The 21,184-nt window shown below is 40.4% G+C and overlaps 1 protein-coding gene across 3 annotated transcripts; it reads right to left on the reverse strand.

Moving 5' to 3' along the window:
• Positions 1-2,652: 2,652 nt before the first annotated feature.
• Positions 2,653-19,195, reverse strand: LOC117750277 (poly(rC)-binding protein 3). Of its 3 annotated transcripts, none has more exons than XM_034561425.1 (12): positions 19,121-19,195; positions 16,262-16,285; positions 16,127-16,159; positions 15,771-15,887; positions 14,957-15,088; positions 13,474-13,602; positions 12,188-12,265; positions 8,704-8,745; positions 7,102-7,177; positions 6,020-6,072; positions 5,327-5,496; positions 2,653-2,689 (listed from the first exon to the last, which is right to left on the reverse strand). In XM_034561425.1, the coding sequence occupies exons 1-12, from the start codon at positions 19,193-19,195 to the stop codon at positions 2,653-2,655; spliced, it is 966 nt and encodes a 321-aa protein (XP_034417316.1). The 3 variants fall into 3 exon arrangements, with proteins under 3 accessions (XP_034417316.1, XP_034417315.1, XP_034417314.1); XM_034561424.1 differs by having other exon boundaries at positions 6,020-6,107; positions 7,098-7,177; XM_034561423.1 differs by having other exon boundaries at positions 7,102-7,180.
• Positions 19,196-21,184: the final 1,989 nt, after the last annotated feature.

Genomic DNA, 21,184 nt, shown 5'->3' on the forward strand with positions numbered 1-21,184 from the left:
TTTCACAGTCAAGTTGTGGGGACTCGCATTCCAAAATGCAACACCCATAACGCAAATCATTACATGTTAGGGCGAAGACTTAGTTTTAAGTTAGGATAAGGGTCAGTAGAGCTTATGGTTAGATTAAGTCTCCAGGAAAATGTATGTAAGTCAATGTAATGTCCCTAAAAGTCATGAAAACATAACTGTGTGGAAGCGTGCATGTGAGTACCTGTACATATGTGTCTGATTAACAGACTGTGTAATTCTTGTACATGTTATGAGTTGTTCCCTTTTGAATGCGCTTATTGAAAGTTGCAATACAGCTAAATAAATGTTATGAAATATTGTAATTTACAAGAAGTACAATTTTGGAAAAAGATGGAAAATGCAAGTCGAGGGAAGAAAAACACTTTATTTTCTTCTTTTTACAAAACATTTCATAATCAACCTCAATAAATAATGAATCCAATACAGACCTTCAAGAAGCAAATGATCAAACTTAAACATGATCAAACACATTTCCTCAAACAGCATCATATAGTGCTAGTTTTTATTTTTTGCTGCTCTAGCACATTAACAAAAAAAAGTGGTAATGTATCGGTAAAATGACAAAAGAAACACAACAAGAGCTGGTTGACCTACACGGCATTGTAGAATGATGAGTGCATGAGCGATGCCATGATTATGAAACTTATGATAATCCAAAAAATGAAATACTGTAAAAGTAACATACCTGCATCATGGACGCCCTGCCTGCACACAACCAGCAGGCACATTGAACCTACGTAGACAACCATTAATGTGCACTTTACAGAAAGAAATGTAACTACTTTATTGATCAGGTTCTGCAGATGATGGGAAGTTTTGAAATGAAACATTAAAAACCAGTTCGGCCTCAGTCAGCTATTCCTCAGTTTCCGTCTGAAACACATTCAGATGCAGAGCGCTAATCTACCGATTTACATTTGTAATGCAAACGTGAAACCATGTGCAAATGTAAAGCAGCCTTGTTTCATAACATCAAAATATGACTTACTCCAAACGGACGTATTATCGATTCTCAAAAGTACCTGAGCCTAAACTGAAATGACGCAAATCCTATTCACCAAACATTTCTATGGTTATCATCGGAGTAATACATATCCAGGTATTGGGAGTAAAATGTAGAATTATATTATAATACCGTGGATTATAAATTGAAGCGTCCTGCCATCCGTAAAACAAAGTCATGAGATTAACATCATAATACTTCCAGTTTGACTTTGAAGTGATAGATATAGATATCATTTCTAAACTTATAGCCTACATTTTAAAATGAGAGCTGCAGATATTAATGAGGCCATCCATTCTTTGCAGAACAGACAGGAAAGTCTTGGTTTATATTCAATATCTTACATCACAGAAAATTGGAATCATTCTGCGTCATATTCTACTGCATAAAGGTAAGTGCCCGATTTTAAAAAGAGACCCTTACAGTTGTTTCAACATGTAATTGAGAGCAGTTAAAAAACATTTTTAAATACATTCAGCTTTAGTTTGAACATGGACATAGGTTGTGTGTGTGTGCATGTGTTAGTAAGAAAATCCAGCAGCTGAAACAGAAATGCGACGTGGTGTAACCAAGGTGAAACTGTATTTAATGGCAACTGCAGATGGTCATCCATAAATGTATATTTAAGCCTGGAATTTGATTGACTGACGTAAGCTGAAAAACCAAACAATTGGTCTATTGTAGGTCCTTATGTAAGGAAAATATGTCTCCAATACATGCAAACCGGAAACGCTTGCTTGTTGCTTAGAAAACTATCCACAGCATGAACACCATGATTACATTTTATTATGTTTGTGGCGTATAGGTGAATACAGTGGGCTTTATTTGTAACATGCACTTGGATTTCACTGTAACCTCCCAACCTTTTTTTGTCAGGTCTCGTAGGAAACCAGGAAGGACGGATATTTGTGCATTATAGTGGATGTTTATTGGCCCGTGCGCAAGAGGTCATTTCAAATTGGAGTCAGTGTGACACATCCAGATCCGAAGACTCATCCCCTTTCTCCATTCAGTCTTCCTTTCCACCTGTTTGGTTTTGAAATAATTTGCAAGTGCAGTAAGATGTCATGCAGATAAATCTAGAGTGTAAGACCAAGACATCAGGCTGCAGGTGCACAGTAAAGTTCTGATTTCATCAATCATAAAATCAGTGTGAAAGAAACCCCCAAAACATGGTTTAGTTATGCATTGACAATGGTATGGTAGTATTTTGAATATGGTGTGTTAATATATTAAGTAGAATGTGGGGTGCATGAGAGACACACTTGGTTACTATTACTTTAGGTTAACTTTTCATTTACTTTCGGGTGCCAGCAGTGCAAGAAAGAAAAGTGACGTGACATGAGGTAAAACATGAGGTAAAGCATAAAGCGGCGCGGTGCGTGAGATGCCATGGAAGGTACTAGAGTGTCAAAAAAAGTAAGGCGAGCTTTCAGGAACAGAAACCACAGGGACAGAGGTGTGAAGCATCCTAGCAACAGTGCACATGTTTATAGTATATATGAGAAATCATAAATCACTTAAATATCAGGACAATCAAATACAGATAAATAAATATGCTAGGTGCAATGCCATTCACTCAAAGGTCATGTGATGCACTGAGGGAAGATGGGTAGTAATTAGAGTGTGCCCATTCCAGTGACTTCAGACGTCAGCCTAGAACAGTTCAGGGAAGGCGGGGGGAGAGGGAGGAGCGAGGGGGGTTGATGAGGGGGGGTGGGGGGGGGAGAGGAGCGAGGGGGGTTGAGGAGGAGGAGGGGGGGGGGGCAGACAGAGAAAATAAAACAGCTGTGAAAGAAGAACTTTCTCTTGAAAGTGAAAGTTATGCTGCTATGGCTGGTTTTGTGCAACAAAAAACAACTGGTGCCAGCAAAAAAACTCGGGCACAGATTTGATACCATATTTTTCCATTGTACCCTTTCACATAGAACTTCAAAAAAATATGGTAACATAACCAATGCAACACAAACCCCCTTTCATGAAGCCATGCGGGGGACAGAAAAGAATGGTGGTGTCATGAGATTTGTAGAAATGGCTGTAGAGGCATCGCATCCCATTTCTTTCTAACAGCATTGCTCAAGTGGCAGTCATGTGTTTTTGTCTATTTTTCTTTGCTTTTTTGTTCATTTTACATTTTTTATTCATTTTACTCTTTCCGGACGATGATACAATTGGACTAAATAGGGAAATGGATCGAATATAGTAACGACAAAAATAAATACAACATTATTATTGAAATGATGCATGCTAAATGAAGAGTCTACTAAAGGAATAATTTAACATTTTGGGAAATGCGCTTCGTCCTTTTCTTGCAGTAAGATAATGATACCACTCTCATGTATGCGCACTATAGTCAGGAGATGGATAGCTTAGGTAGGCATAGCTTAAAACCTGGAAGTAGGGGTTGACAGCCAGCATTGCTCTTTCTAAGGTTAACAGAATCTGCGTTCTAGCACCTTTTATCATTCAGTAATTATTATATCACGTTTTGTTTGTTTCAAAGGTGCTACATTTCTCATTCACAGCGTGTCTATTGCCTTTACATGGCTCTCAACGTGATGACAGCTTACCCCGCAGCTTGAAGCGGACGTTGCGAACTGTGTTAACAGTGCGAGCAACAGCAACAGTGCTTTCAGAGCCAACAGTGTTAACCTGAGGAGGAACGGTGGTCGGGACGGTGTTATCAGCTATCACCGCTCTAGGAGCACAGTGCAGAGCGGTGGCCATGAGGTAGCCAGTGAGACGCGCTCATATGAACTACTATTCCCGAAAAGGGATGCGTGGACGGTCTGGCTATGTCAACAAAGCACGGAGAAGCTCAGCATACTTCTATATTTAATGCTCTGAAAATTGTATAGAAAATATATAATTAATACAAACTAAATAAACACCAAAATTAAACATGAAGGTTTCCACGGGAGGGTTGTGAGCCAAACTACAGTGACTTCCTGGAACCTTGCCATCAACGTGAGGTTGCCAGTTGTCCACATTAGATAGTGAGCCTTAGAAGTGCTGTGATGTTATTACCTTTTGGATAGAGCCAGGCTAGCGGTTTCCAGGTAGCTAAGCTCAGCTAGATCTAGCTTAATATTTAACAGACATGAAAGTGGTATTGATCTTATTTAACTCAAAGTGAAAATAACAATAATAATATCTGAAAATCCCAAAATGTCAAACTATTAACAATACACTGGCTACATCCATTTAAAACAAATCCCAGTGTTAGTCTAACTTTTACTGTAGGTCTCCCACAAGCTAATGCTAAAGTGTTTTGCCAATACCAAGGGAGTCTAGGGGAGGTTCCATGGGATAACACAAAGAGGTTCATTGTGAAGCAGATTTGGGGTAACTTCAGGATGTAGTCATGGATGAGGGGTCATTCCACATGGCAGCCACGTCCCTGAACCTGCCATTGGAATTGTGGGAAAGCAATAGCCATTAGTTTCTCAGCTGAGTGAAGTCCTTTAAGAAGTCAAAGAAATGAGGTTATGTTTGTTGAGTATCGGTATGTGGATTCTCCTGCTCTGGCGCTGATAACATTTGCCTTTGAGGTGTAGTTGGCCTGTCAGGTTGCGTTTTCTCAGTTGTGGGTAACATTTATTTTCTCTGTTGATAATGAATTACTGGTTTCAGTGGATAGATAGGGAAACAGTTGCTGTGTAGCATGGCAAAAAGATTAAAATGCTAAATATATGCAGTATCTACAGTCCAGAATCTGAATATTTTTCCATTTAATAACGTAAGTGGCTTATGTGCAAATACACAAGGGTCATCCGTTATATTAGGTTTTTTTGAGGCTGCATACTTTACAGATTTGTCATGAACATTTTTTTCCATTCACTTTCCAAACTTAAGTTGGCACTGAGCATTTAATAATTTACTTATTGAACATTCAGTTTACTAATCTGCAGGTTCTGTCCAAAGTCAGTAGTTGGCATTGCTCCCATGAGACACTTACTCGCAAAGAGTGTACTGGCTGAAACTTAATGCATTTTAATGTATACACTTAGGTGGAACTAAGGAACAAAAATGGAAAGGAAAAAACAAAAATATAAAATTAATAGTGGCATTATTCAAGGTCTTAAGTGTCACTCGTCAAAACCTGACAGATATCATGCTTTTTCTGGAAACTCATCCAAGTATCAGTTTCACGAATGTCAACACTAAACTAGCAAGCTATTTACGATCACATATAGCAGTTTTCTCAGATCTTTGACATGAGCATGGTCACTCAGGTGTTGCTTTTATCCTCTAGATTGTGCTGGAGGCCAGCAGTTAGAGTTGAAAGGTTACCTGGCATTGATGAGGTACTGAGCTAGGCTGATGTTAGCCGGAGTCCCTGTGATGGTGATCTGGCGCTCAGACGAGCCCTCCATGGCGTTCGCAATTTTGATCTGCGCTCCAGACATCTGTCGAATCTCATTTATTTTGGTTCCCTGGCGTCCAATGATGCAGCCTATTAGCTGAGGGGAAAGCAGAAGGCTTGGAACATAAAGCAAGGAAACGTCTGTGTTGTCTTAATACATATATGCTTAATACCTACAGTTATAACATTAGCATTTAAAAGGAAGTTTAATGGGAAATTAAATGGCCTGGGTTTCATTTAAATACCATTATACAGGAAATTAAGTTTGATTAATGATAGCAATGGATACTTGATTAGGGTTACTCTACTGTGTAACATTAATAAGAACTGACAATTTACAGGATCATTTAGGGTTTTGTTGTAAGTCATTTGTGCTTATAACATTTATACATTTGAAACAGGATTATTTCACAGTATATTTCCACATGTGTTCTTCATCAGTGTTCTCTACGACAAAAGACTGTAATATATGTTATAGTGTCGTACCTCAAAGTATCCAATCTTTTTGCACAATGACCGTCACATCAACAACACTTGAATATACATGACATGCTAATTGAAAGACACATCAGATGAAAAGCACACAATCTTAACAGCTGCCTCAAGAAAGCATCACTCACATCATTGGGAATGGTGAGTTCATGGGTGCTGGCGGGTGGACTGGCATCCAAACCTGAATTGGGAGCAATGAGATAAGAAAAAAAGTCACTTTAACCTTTCAAAGGACTATTTTGAATATTTTGGGAAATGGGTTTATTCGCTTTTTTGCCAAGAATTGACAAAGAAGATTGGTACCGCTCTCCTGTGGTCGGTGACAATCTTCTCAGCTAACTCAGCTTAAAAAGTGTTGGTAAGCAGATTTAGCCAGGCTAGCCACGATAGCAGATTTCCTACTGTTACTATTTGTTTCGCTAAACTAAGCTAACTGGCTGTTGTTGGTACAGTGGTATTTTATAATTTAACTCTTGTCAAGATCATGACTGAGCATATTATCCCAAAAAAGCAAACGGTTCCTTTAAATATGTAACCTTATTTCCAAATGAAACCTTTTCTGCAGTTTATTTTTACAGCACTCTTTAATAATTCCCACGTGTTTGTGTGTCGTGATTTGATGTATGGGCATTTTTTTTAAAGAACTTGTGTTGATTCAATCAATAATTATATGTATAAGTGAAACGCACGTATCTGTTTAGATGAAAGTCTAAAAAAACCAATTCAAATATTTATTACGATATTTTCAGCTGGTCTTTTGCAAGTTCAAATGCAGAACATGATACAGAAAGAATAATATAAGTACCAAGGTCCATGGGAAAAAGTTGAGATGGGGGCAGATTCTGTTGGTTATTTTTACAGTACAATGTGGAAAACCTATTTCACGGGAGGTTTTCATCTGTAATGGAAAGTTAAGAAAGCTAAAAATGAGTGTTAGAGGAAGGATCCTGTTCCCAAGAGATAACACAATTATGTATTCATTGTTTTAAAGTGAAGCCCAGTGCAATGTTTTTGTGCATTTCACCGGCATAATATCAGACAGAGCCAAGAGAAAAATATATCCATGAAAAAATCAAAGAAGGAGAGAAACCACGGGGGTCAAGTCATGCTGTGCCAAAAGAGAGATAAGGGGGAAGGTAGGGAGAGAGAAAAAAACATTTCTCTGGATGCAAAGAGAAGGAAATGTCTAAAGGGCCTTGTGGGTACGTACCAGGGAAAGCAGGGGTGGTCTGTCCGAGAGGGGTAAAGGGGGTTTGCTGCATAGCCAACTGGTGGAGCTTGGTCAACTGCTGAAGGGGTTAGGAGGGAAAGTAGAACTACTGTTACACAGGTCACACCGAGAAATGAAGCAAACCAAAACTAGAGTGAAGAAACGGTGAGGAGAAAGAGGCCGGGACACAGGGTGGTGGTGGACAAAAAAGTAAGAGAAAAAGAGATACAGAAAGAGGGGTGATTGTCTGTCGCGGAGTTGTAAATTGCTTGGTAATTTAATTATTCTTCCTTTTCTCCTCCTATAATTGTCATGTGATATTGATGTGATTTTTTTCTTTTCTTCAAGGAACAACATGGAGAGACAAACAAACTCCACGCATGAGCAACAGAAACCAAAAGCTGGAAGAAATGTAATTCCTATTTGTCTCCTCAATTACCATGCGTCCTTCTAGTTGGCACTTTTGGCTCAGAACTAAGAACCTTTGGTTTTTACATGCCTGTCAGAGAAGTCACTGTGGATCATTTCCATCAGAAATGGGGGAAGACGGATGCTTTCAAGGCTTCTTCCCCTTTTAAGAGGGGTTTTAATGAGGGTTCGAAGAGGGTGTCAAGCCTGTATTTGAGTGATTGTACCGTCAACCGCCACCTCCAGTGGCATCAATCACTGCCCAACTTTGAATTAGTGGATGTGACACACTGTTGCTCTTGAGATGCTCTTACGACAAGGACAGATGATGGCATATTATTAATGTAGACTATATGGGCCAGCGGAATTAAAAGGGTGTCTGGGGTGTATCAAAACTGCCATTATTGTCTTTGTCACTAGCCCCAACAGTCAACGTTTTGTAATCAACCACATAGTAAGAGTTCTTTCCGGGGGTTGAGTTGTAGTTCACCCTTAAAATGGACAGTGTAGGATTTGGTGGCATCTAGTGTTGTGGTTGCAGATTGCATCTAAATGAATAACCCTCTGCTCACTCCTCCCTTACCAAGACTGTGGTAACATGGGCCGCCGAGTGCAAAACTGTGGTCACGCCATTTGCTTGGTTCAGAGGCCATCCTTCCCATGTTACCTTAGGAGCAACGGATGTTGGACGGCGGCTGGCGGTACCTTGGTTTTGCACTCTCTGACTCAAAGTACCGTGTCGGAGATCAATGGTGGACTTCGGTTTACGTAAAAATGCAAAAGCATCTCTCTGGAGCCACTGTTTGGTTTGTCCCTTTCAGGCTACTGTAGAAACTTGGCGGTGCAACACTGCAGCCTGTGAAAAGGACCTGCTTCCTATCTAGATATGAAGGGCTTTCTCTAAGCTAACGAAAACACAAAGGTTTTTAATTTTGGGTGATTATACACAAATTAAAACATAGTTATGAATGTTGAATTAAATTGATGCTAATAGATCCCCAGAAATGCTACACACTGGTGTTTTAAACCACAAGAACAGAGATTTCGGAGGTCATGATTTATGACTTGCTTCTCGATGACTTCAAAGAGCTGCTGTGTCCTTGCAATAAGATGTCTGCAACTATTTTATTTTATTATACATGATACAGGTAGAACTCTGGAGTGAATTAAAAAAAAAAGAGACCGAGAACTCACATCTGGATGTGGTATGGCGTATTGTCCCTGAATTGTGTAGGCCTGTGGAGATGAACAACATAACAGATAGCAGGTTTTAGGATCTCGTTAACAATGAGAGGAGAAGAAAATCCAACACAGTCCCAAGACAGTTTGTGAACTCGTCACAAAATGTAAACCATCGGTGTTTTGTACAGGGGACACGAATAGTCCGGTTTGTTTTTGGAGAACAGATGTTAGGTTTAGGCAACAAAACCACTTTGCCCATCATGAAGTTCACAAAAACACCTTCGGAGACACGCTGTGTAACACTGGTCTCATGGCTGAAAGTCCTGTGTTCTCCTCCTGACATCCATAAGTGGTCTTTTGGGATATTCAATTCTACTTCAATAGCTCTGGCCATTGCATAGTCACGTGGATGTGTTGAATTCACGTGTCTGCCGGGATCCTGATTGACTTATTGTTTTCGTGCAGAGCGACACAATAAACTCATTAAATAAAGAACACAAAACAGTTTATATGTCTGTGTTATTTCACGTCCTGCCATGATACTGGGCTCAGCTTGTTCATTCTCAGCTATACACAAACCCTCTTTAGACTTTTTGCTCAAAAGACCATAAAAACATTTTTATTGCAAATATATTATGATCTTCAAAAAAAGTAAGAGACATTACAGGGAACGATCTTCTCAGCCATACTAATTGTTACCACATTCAAAGCAGTGACGTTAACTACATATGCATTCAACATGTTCTCATCCCAACTGGTCACATTCTGGCCTTTAGTCAGGACCCCTGGCATCACTTGTCAACTGTAAGAGACTTGTTTTGTCTTTTTTGGGAGGGGAGAGGGGGTCTTTAAGGGGAGCTGACAGGTCATCAGTATAAGCCACATAGAAGGGGTATGCATCTTCTGGAATCTGGGAAGCAGAACATTAATTTGAGATGCAGCTCAGCAGGGTGTGTCAAGTGGTTCTAGTCATGAATCAGAAATAAAAAATAATTAATTAATTTTAAAAAAACTGTGAAAGTGTAAAAGGGCATAACGCATTATACTGAATATACATGATGGCCATTCCTATGCCTTATCATTTTTTGCAGCAATTTTTGGATTGATACCATTTGTTTTGCAGATTTGGTGCTAAATCTAAAAAAATGTATCTCGAGAATGGATTTTAAAAAAAAACAACCTTGTTGTCAATATACTTCTTCTGAATGCCAGAGGTCTCTTGTTTTTGGTTTTAAAGTTTCATGAGGCGGAGATTATCCTAGAGGTCACAAAAGGTCATTTTATACGGCAAAGCAAGTTTCACGATGTCTCACGATGTAAAATGGCTACTATGTCACATATGAATACATTTGGGCTCATTGAATCCACAGAAACTTAGCTTTCCAGTCATATGCAATTTGTGCAATTCCACGACCGATTAGGGACCCCAGTATGCCAAAATATATATTTTTTAAGTGGGAATGTCTGTAAAGGGGAGACTCGTGGGTACCCATACTCATTCCCATATGTTGAGGTGAAAGGTCAAAGGACCCCTTCAAAAACCAGCATGCAAGTTTTACTTGACCAAAAGTCACCCTAATATTGGAGTGTTACTCAGGCTCTTTACCGACATGCTAGCATGACATTGTTAATATCAATGGATTTACTGAGTTTTGTAGTTTCACTTCATACCAATGTCTTCTCTTAAGCTTCTAGACTAGAGTCAGCTTCTAAAAGACAGTATGTCGGCTGCGAGTCTGCACTGGGTAGCCTAGCACATCAAATGACGACGGTCCACTACAGTCACAGATAACACGTTGTGAATTCAAACAAAGACACTTGCTGAGGTTTAGGCAACACAACCACGTAGTTAGGTTTAGAAACATTATGGTTTGGTTCGTCAATTTAAGTTTAGGCAACAAAGCCATTTAGTAAGCTTTAGGAAAGAATCTAATAGTGAAATGGATGGGTTTGCATTGTAGTTACCTGGGAGTCGGGTTCATCTCATACAGACGCTAAAAGGTGCCTTGTTCATCGGTATCAGAGGGGCGTGACAATGCATCAGATTCTGACGCCCTTGGAATGAGAGCAGGCCGATACAGCGTAGAATATAATGTATATAGATGAAGTGCAATGAGACCTTGCACATGCAAATCTTAGAAGCGGTTCATTTCGTATGGATTTATTATTATATAAACATTATATGATTAATGTGGGTGTAAAACAGGATAATATCCTCTGTCATAGTGCACAAGACTGAAAAGTGAAAAGTCTTCAAGAGAACAGCTCCAGTAAGAGCTGCTTCTTGATTCTTCATGTTCGGTTCTTTAGTTTATTTATTCATACAAAGTCTCAGTTAACCAACACATTCAACACACTAGTGTCTATAGATTTTATTTGTATCCAAGTACAGAAAAATATAGCAAAATATTTTCTGATTATAAATCAATAGAGTGGAAACAAGAACAGGAACATCTGCACAAAGTGAGGCAATCCAACGTGACACTATTAAGAACTCCACAAGCCATACAAAGGTAGTATTTATGCAAGGGTTTTGTAACTATATTACACAGGCGTTTGTATGTTTCTGTGCATCCCTGTGATGCATTTTCCAAATGTAGGCTTGTGTATTAGGCTTCAATTGTGTCTTATGCATTAAGCATCCCGTGGGGATGACTTCCAGACGAAGGAAATACCACCAGTCGTGAAGTTTCTCTCAAATGTTGCTACATTTTCAAATGCATCCAACCACTTTCAGTCCAGATCTGCAACTTAGGAAGGAAACAGCACATGAACTGTTAACACATCCTCACTCCCAACCCCCTAAATACCGACGCTTGGTCAGTGGCCCCAAGCTTTAAACTATCGGTTCTGGACATGGCAGGGAAGAGGTGGGTCAGTTTCCACTTGGACAATGTCTTTTCAAATAAACCTCCGTATGCAGAGGAAATTCAGGTTGAGGCAACGAATCCACTTGGTCAGGTTTAGGAAAAGAGCGCGGTTGGCGTCAACTTGACGGACTGACGTCACAATTTTTTTAGTTTCACATGGGACACACAAAGCGGGCTCTCTACACGCCGGTCCCGAGTGGACTATCTCGCTCTTTGACCAACCGTTGGTATTTGGGAGTGAGACTGCGTTGGAACTGCATCGTCTAGTCCCAAAGCCACATGCTTTGTACACACATCAAACCAAGCCTGGTCGACCTCCCTGAGACCTTTTGAAGCCGTTTAACAACACCACACTACTTCTGCCTTTTCTGCTGACAGTGCACAAACACCTTTGCACGACTGGTTTAGGTTGTTTGTCAGGAAAATGCGAACACCGGTAATTTTAGTGTTTGAACATACAACCAGTGCTGTGATTTGTTTTAGCGAGGGCAGCTTTATTTGTAGAAGGGTTGTGGTGGCAGGCAAGTAGAAAGTCATGCAGGAACAAGCAGTGGCTGATGCTGCAGTAAAAGTCTCAGGTTGGCTGTGGGCACAGACTAACAAGCTAGAGCTAGCTCAGCTCTTACCTGGCCACCAGAAAAGATGACTGGGGTGGAGGCGGCGGGCTTTGGGCGATAAGGGATGGTGGCACCTTTTGGTGGAGACTAAGAGAAAGGGAAGAGAGAGGAGAGGCAAAGTCAGCATGTTCTGAATTTATTTGAAAAAAGGGAAATGCTCGTTCAACATTTTGGGAAATATGCTCATTCTATGAATCGCTGAGAATTAGATGACAAACCACGTAGAAGTGTGCCTGCCTCATATGTTATACAAGATGGATACAAAATCAAATGAACAGATATGACGATGGTATTGATCCCGTAATCTAACTCTCAGCAAGAAATCTAACAAGCATATTTCCCAAAATGTTGAACTCTTTCTTTAAAATACTACAGTACTCTTGTGTTTTGACTTAGTTTGTTTCATTTTATGTATGAGGAGCAAGGTATAGATTGTAAAAAGACGTGATTTTTTCAATAATTCTTAGTAGTAAATACAGGAAAAGCATTCATTCACTTGGTAATTGACACGTATTCATGCTCTCCATCACATCTCATCAGAGAAACAGCAGAACATCTCTGAGATAATATTGCATCTCAGTAACTTTGTGCTCTTTACAGCGATAAATGTTTTTATTTGCTGGCAGCTTTCGAAAATTGTAATGTTGTTTGTGAAACCCCCCCCAAAAAAAGGAGTCATGGAGCTCAAAGGTATTAGTAGTCCATTCATGGAAGATACAACATCATACAAAGCCAGGCCCATGACCCCAGATTAAATACGCCTTCACCACCACACAAGCCTGATCAAGACAGTGGAGAGGGCTTAATTACATTTCCTCTGTCGCTGCTGCGCTGTGGAGGGAGGATTGTCCACTTAGGTATGTGCTTCAACTATAAGAAGAAGAAACAAGAACCGTGTTCTTAATGTTCTTCCTCTAAACTGTAATGAGACAATTTTACGATGTTACGGTGTTACACCAGAAATAACCCTAGTTTTGAATAACTATCCAAGACTGATACAATTTGGAAAGTACATGGCTAGACACAAATTGCACTCTCAAATACGCAAGCAGGGTGCTTATCAAGTTAGCAGTTATGGACAACAATAATTAGGTATTCCTGACAGCCTCATTTGTGTCTCATCTTGCCATACATGTGACACACCATTTGTATGCTCGAACTGTAAGTTCTTGAGGAATAAACAACATTCTTACTAAAATGAGCATGTATATATATATATATATATATATATATATATAGATATATATATATATATATATATATTTAAATCTTCTCTCAATCTTGACATACTGTACCTCCAACATGACCACACAGATTTGTTTGACACACTGGATGATGGCTTCTGGGGTCCCAGAGATTGTCACAGCACGTTCTGTGGAGTTGGGCAGCATGTCCCCCGCCACCTGGACCTGGGCCCCTGTGGACTGGAGTAGAGTAGAGAGGGACGATGTTGACAGGATTCTGTTCCAAGTCGTACAGGCTGTGCCTCGTGACTTTGGTGATGCAAGTATTGAAAAGTGCAACTTTCTTGAACCTCTGACCACATATACTACTCATGTCCTGTGATAAATCAAAAGATACCGTCCACTTATTTTAATTTCAGTCCGAAGCTTAAAGAAACATAATGAACGCGGACATTTTGACCCAAACCATGATGTTTTTTACCTCGCCAAATGGTATTGTTGCTTTAACCTAACCTTAATTTACAACCTTAGCCACATGTTTAAAATTGTTTGATTAAATCTGAGACCGTAATCAGGGCGAAAATAACGTTTCCCTTGAAACATCTTCGGGAATCCAGTTCAACGGCAATGTAATTTTGCGAGAAACAGGGTCGTATGTGTACTGGATGTATTAATTCCCAGGATGTATTGTGCACCTTCAATTCTCCAAACAGCCAATAACTGTGGGAATCCTCTGACTTTGCTCACTCGTGCTTGTAGAGTTCTCTCGCCAGGTCACCCTGACACTCCCCAAGTCCCTGACGTAGTGGATGGGTTTCATTTACATTTCCTAAAGAGTATTGTTGTTGAGTCTGTTGCTGATTGGGTGAACATGAAGTATGTCAAATGTTAAATGTGCTGTCATCACGAGTTGAATGGGAAAAGGTATGTATGCCTTGGCTCCACCTGTGGTCATTAAACTATTGCTGCTACAAGGTGAGAATTTAGCCAGCTATTAAATGATTAAATTCCTAAATATCAAATGAAAACATTAAAGAAAATTAGGAAAATCTAACAATTTCATTGCACAATAATATGTTCTTTCCATGGCCACAAACCAGAGAAGTAAGTATCAAGTATCTGTGATACCATTAACTATTAAGTCTGGAGCTGCTTCATTTATACCTAAATGGGCTTTATTCTATTGAAGTGTTCGGTTCTGAAACAGAAAATGTACCATATACTCAGAACATTCCCGTGGTTGCACTCTGTGTATCTAAAACATATTTCATTGTCTATGGAGCACTTCCACACTTTACTTCATGACAGTTTGAGCACTCTAAATGAAGGATTTCAGAGTGTTGGAAATGTTTTCCTATATGTTTGGACTAAGATCATTAGACTAACATGTATGCATTTTGAATATGGGGGTGGTTTCCCTTTAAGTATCCATGGAGAATATAAATACACAAAATGTAACTAACTCCAGGGGAGAGACAAAAAAAAGTCTACACTAGGTTTTCAAACAGGGCAACAACTAGAAAAGACCTGACTTTGTCATCCGTGCTGCAATATGTTTCTTGTAGTTATCCATAAAAAAGGTTTCATACCGTACCTCTCTCATTTCTTTTATCTTGGAGCCTCCTTTACCTATGAGGGAGCCACACTGACTGGCCGGCACGACAAGCCTTAAGGTGACGGGGGGCTTGCTGGTTGCTGGGCTGTTGCTCATGGAATTGATTATGTCCTGAAAAAAAAAAGAATGTATATTTCATCCTGCGGGACACCTATCCATATAAATCAGTTCACAAACTCAAAGGTCGGTGCAAATGAGCTGCAGAAACACATGCGTTTTTTTTAATCATTCTTGTGCATCCTTTTTCCGCTTGGTGAATGGACCCTGCTCTCTGGCCGTGTCAGTACATAACGAAAGCCTCGTTTCAGCAGAGCAGATTTTACACACGTCACTGAGGACGCAGCCGAGGGTCTCCTCTTGCAAGCTGCAGTCATGGTGCGTGGGTATATTAAGTCGATGGTCACATCAAAGACACAATCAGAGGAAGAAGTCGCCGAAAGGAGATGATTTGAATTCTCCTAGCCATTGGGGTACAATGATGAAGGAGTATGCTCCTAGACATGTGCTGTATACCCGATCAGAATAGTTTGTTTATACAACTGGAGATTTATTTTGCACGTGTAAAATAGAACCATTATATAAATTATATAAAAGTTGTGGTCCTTTTAAAGTATAAGCAGATCTTTGTGTCAGCTCTTTGAAATTGAGATACAGCACCCGTGTCTAAAATGTCACTAATACATCCCTGGCACTATATTTGTGTGTATATGAAGATGGAAAAAGGCCTTGAACCCCCATTTCACTTACATTGTTCACTATATATAGAAACACTGCTGTCACTCTCTTATCGTACCTCCTCGAATTTGTAGGCAATCATAGCAAAAGCCTTGAAGATGGTGTCTGTTGGTCCAGTGATGGTGACAATCCTCTCAGGACAGCTGCCCTCAGAAATATTGATTCGTGCTCCGCTCTAGACAAAAACACACAAACATACGGTCAATGGGATCACTACAATTGATGCGAGTGCTCAATCCAGGAATAACTATACTGAATTTGAATAATCTATTCACCACAGGTGAACTGAAGATACTATCAAATTAGAACATGACATGAGTTTGTTGTTGGTTTTCAGCACTTTGTATTCTTCAAATGGGAAAGAGCGTAACATTATTAAAATGTTGTGGTTTTTTCTTTTAGATTGAAACCCACCTCTTCTCGCATCTTTTTCACTGTTTCCCCTTTCTGTGAAATAGTGAAACAACAAGTAATTACAATCATGTTTCATACATATACTGTATATTCCCCAATATTACAAACATGTGTGATCTATTGAAAATAACATACCTTTCCAATTATACTTCCAACCTCCTATGATAAAAACAAAAAAACAGACAGAAAGTAAAACATGGATTTTTGAGACAGTGATTAACTGAAGAAGGAGCAAACAGTACTGGGGCATGCAAAGGGTGCACAGCTGCATGTAATCACTCTTCATGAGCTCGGATGGAGGACACGATATTATTGGTCGAAATTGGTCAGTACTGAATTGCATAAGGACATGTCATATTTAGTTTTACAGGGAGAAAATATCATTGGATTTTGACCACATTTTGTTTTTACTTTTCAAATAAATAAAAAAAGCATTTATTTATGTTCACAAAGCATTCTCAAAAGCTAGACAGTAAAAAAAACGTTGTTGTTGTCCTAAAATATTCATTTCGTAAATTGTACTTCATTCAAGCATTTTCTATCTTTTTACTCAAACTTTTACTCGACAACAATGTTTGAAAATGAAATTCCAATACAAACTTTGTTACTTGCTACAAAATGTATATTTCTGTGCACGTTCCTGCTCTTTATGTTTTCATCTATTTAATCATTCATGATTTACTGTATTCTATCATTGCAAGTTACTGTGCATCACTCACAAATTACATGTTGTCTCTTTCCATGCATTCAGAAACTGTATTAAAATAGATTTATTCAATCTCTTACAACAATGATGCGTCACTCACATCTGACAGTCAGACCAACTCATAGCTACCGTAAATATAATCAAATGCATATTTAGACTGAATTCATGCTTTGACAAAACCCACACCAAGTACTGAAAAAACAACATGAAAACAAAATAATTCATTTCTGCCCCTGTGTGGCTCAGTGAAAAAGCGGGTGGTCCTCACTCAATCAAAGTAACGGCGGTTCGATCCCTGACTCGTGGTGTATGAATGAGTGTGAATGTTAGTTAATTATGATGGGCAGGTGCCCCCTGCCATCAGTATATGAATGGGTGTTAATGGGTGAATGACATGTAGTGTTAAAGCGCTTTGAGTGGTAAGACGAGAAAAGTGCTTTACAACCGACACTGTGGAGGAGTGGGAGTGTCCTAGCAAAGGCCCCTTTATAGACAATGCTCTCCAACATCACACCCAGCCCAACCAAAGGGCAGCCTGCTGCTGCTGTGAGCAAAAAGAGCCAGACCAGGATCATGCTGCCAAAAGCCCTCCCACATACGCCATCTACTACGTCCCTGGGGCCTGACTGGGCCTAACTGGCTGCAGGGTTATTCAAACGGTCACTGGGTCACCGGTGTCCGGAGCTCCCACATGAGCAGCCATGCAGTAGGTTGAATAATTGGGCTGCAGATCGATTGGCACAACAAATCAGGGGGGAAGATTTTGGCTTTAGTCCTCGTGCCGCACACCTCACCAACAAGGCCAACTCAGTGGAGACGTGCGTCCAGATGAGCTCCCTGAAGACAAAGTCATTCAACTTCATCACCCCTTTAACAAACTCTGCACACTTGAAATAAGTGAGGCAAGTCGCCTGCCGCTTTTAGTTTTTGTGGCCCACAGCTTTAGCACCTTGCTGCAGAAAAGGCATGATGGATCTTAACCAGCGGGGCCAACACACACACACACACACACACATACACACACAAACACACACACACAGACACACACACACACACACACACACAGACACACACAAACAAACACACACACATACAGACACAGACACAAACATGCGCACACACACACACACACACACACAAACACACACACACAGACACACAAAAACACACACACACATACAGACGCAGACACAAACATGCGCACACACACACACACACACAAACACACACACACACAGACACACAAAAACACACACACACACATACAGACACAGACACAAACATGCGCACACACACAAACACACACACACACACACACACACACACACACACACACACACACACACAGTCTGACCACCTCTCCAAGAGTAGAAGGGGAAGAGTGGAGGGAGAGCACAGTGCACATAAGTGCTTGAACATAAAATCGATGGTGGTGCCCACTTACTCTGTGCCTTGGGAAACCTGAAAACACGAGGGGCGGACAGACAAGAGAAGCCTGCCACTCTTTAAGTCTGGAAGTGGAGTCTCTACTTGTGAGCTCTAATCAACCGTCCTGATCCCGGAGGCTCGGTCTGTGTATCAGCACAATGAAATGTTGCGAGGTCAAGCTCGTGCAGGGAGCTGGACAGTGGCACTGGCCGGCTGCCACGACGTTCAAACACCAACGAGTGCAACGAGTCCAGCCTCTGTATCAATCCTGTCCTACTGTATAAGGGCTTATGAAGATGCAACCTGCAGTGGGATGAGCTAAATATTCTCAGTTGGATGTCGCGCGCTGCACAGAACCCCCGGTCACGTTGAGACTGGGACAGGAGGAGCAGCGTGACACCGAGGAGATAAGATGAGCTTTCATGTAGAAAATGGACTCGCAGATTGTACAGCTGCAGTGGATCTGTGAGTTAAACTATAGAGTGGAGCTGTATTTACCACTTAAAACGGCACTTCAGTGATTACGACGACAGATTTAGAAAAGAATGTTCCGCAGCCGAGGACTTTAGTCTCTATTGTGGGTCATGCTTCAAACACATCTGGGTCTATATACTTCCCATAATAATCCTATTTTCATTAGACCTTCCCTGCCTGGTAAATGCAAATGTGGTAAATGCAAACCTTGAGGTTCTCTGTTCAAAATCAATTGTGAGTAATTTAAATATACAAATGGTCATTTTGTGGTTGAAGTCCTGTCAAAAGGTAAAATTAGACTTAAAGGCCCCTTTTAATGAAGAAACAAATGACCAACATGTATTTCCCTTCAACCACAGTCAGCATAAATGTCAGTGCCTGCTTACTTTTCCATGCATGAGGAGGCGGATGGTAAGGGTGACATTGAGGCCACCATCTGACTGGACTTTGGTGGGCTCCATGCTGGGGGGGTAGGGGGGAGGAGGGAGTGAGACCAAAGCACCGTCGTGGAATGGGATGTCCTCAGAAGGATAAGGGGTAGGGTGGTATTCCAGCCAGCCAGTCACCTGCCAAACAAAACATCATATGAAAACGTGCTATTATAAATGTTCACATATTGAAGCGGACGGATCATGAATTGTATGGCAAAACCTACAAGTCAGTATACATTTGTGTGCCTCTTTCGAGGAATGTATTTTCCACAAATCCTTAAATTCATCGTCATTTTACAGGTCACGGCACATCTCAAACTGCAGCTGATAATTTTGCCCAAATTGTTGTCTAAAAAGAAAAAAAGGTCTGTCTGCATATACGGCACAGCTAGGCCTCACTTTTGTGAGGTCCCCACACAATAATTACTCCATAAATAATACATAAATATGAAGAGAGGATAGGGAAATAACCAGATGTAATTAGATTCAGCTCCCCCAGGTATTTACTGTCTCAGAAATGAATAAAAAAAGAAACCTGATTGTTTTGTTCATAATTGGAGCATACAGTTTAGAGGGGTACAAGTACAAAACACATTTGGGACACTCAATGGTTCACAATTCATAATACTGACCACTAAAGGATCAAAGCTATTAATTTGTCACAAAGGACTGCACTAAGGATGAAGCTAAATGATGATAATGAATGCATCGACTAAACTCCTTAGAATTAATTTCTCTGTGTAATGATGTTCACTTCAAAGTGCAGCACGTTGACTTGCAAAATCCTTAGTGGCAAAGTCGTCATCGGTAAAAAGCTCTTTCCAATAAGTTTACTTCCAGTGCCCTTACTGTAGTTAGTCAAATTACTTTGGTCCCCTTTGGATTTTCTCCTAAGACAAAGCGAATCTGACAGCCTCTATGCATGAATGAATGCCAAAAAAAAAGTAGAAGTTACTTTTTCTGTGGAAGAAGTTGAAAGAAATGTTCCGTTCATTGTAATGTCTTCCCTTGCTAAGTCCTCACTTTGCACATTACAGAATAAATCAAGTACTACTAAATTAAGAATTATGCCAAGTTTGGAAAGACGTTTAATCATTGGGTAATGACACCATAGATAGCTTTATGGTAATCACAATGCATTATATATATTGGATAACCCTAAAATAAAATACATTTTCCCAATAACATGGACATGGAATCTTTCCTGTACTGTGAATTTGAATATATATATAGATATATATATATATCTATATATATATCTATATATATATAGATATATATACTGTGCTATTGGGAACTGAAACTGAGTTTCCCCCAGGCTCAAACTTCTATTGTTGTTCTCTAAATATCTGACCAATGTCATTACACACAGACAGCATGATCCAAGTATGTATTTCTTCATCCCCTCTGTTGACTTTCTACTTCTTTAATAACCTGCACAAGTTATCATTTAATTTTCTACAGATATCAAAGAATTCAAACGAACAGGCCCACTCCACGAGAGCTTTATCCTCATGCATGGCTCTCCTCAGAGGGTTGAGAGCGGCATCCTGGGCTTCTATGTGCCCTTTCTTAAGTTTCTACCCCGACTACATTGCCTTGTAATGGGCAACACTAAATCCTGCTCTTGTCGCCTGGATGTTCTGCACCACCTGTCCAGCCATCCACAGCCTGTCCTTCTCAGAGCCAAGCCTGCAGAGGACGTCCCAGACTGGGCAGCGCGCCTATCGCACCCACCTCCTGAGACAGAACCTCGCAGAAGTGGAGGATGGTGCAGGGCCGGGCTGCCATCATGTGAGTCATTTCAGCGTAACCCAGCGCCAAGTGGAAACCTGGGGTACCGGAGTGACGGACAACTCCAGGAGAACCATAGCAGGCAGTGGGTGTTGCAGCAGTTGGCAAATACATCCACTTCTGCTCCGCTGACTGATTTGGAGAGCCTTTCAGAAACAACAGGTATACTCTGTGGCCCACAACCACAGGCTCTCTGCCATGCTCAACAGAGCAGTAGACCTGTGT

Source organism: Cyclopterus lumpus, chromosome 21 (assembly GCF_009769545.1).
Source record: "Cyclopterus lumpus isolate fCycLum1 chromosome 21, fCycLum1.pri, whole genome shotgun sequence".
Classification (NCBI taxonomy): domain Eukaryota; kingdom Metazoa; phylum Chordata; class Actinopteri; order Perciformes; family Cyclopteridae; genus Cyclopterus; species Cyclopterus lumpus.

Excerpts from the sequence above, each read along its gene's own strand:
- LOC117750277 (XM_034561424.1), bottom strand. The coding sequence starts at position 19,195 with ATGGAGCCCACCAAAGTCCAGTCAGATGGTGGCCTCAATGTCACCCTT. Across the intron at positions 12,266-13,473 it reads TCTGTGTGGTCATGTTGGAG|TCTCCACCAAAAGGTGCCAC; the intron begins GTACAGTATGTC and ends CCTTTCTCTTAG. Across the intron at positions 8,746-12,187 it reads TCATCTTTTCTGGTGGCCAG|GCCTACACAATTCAGGGACA; the intron begins GTAAGAGCTGAG and ends TCATCTCCACAG.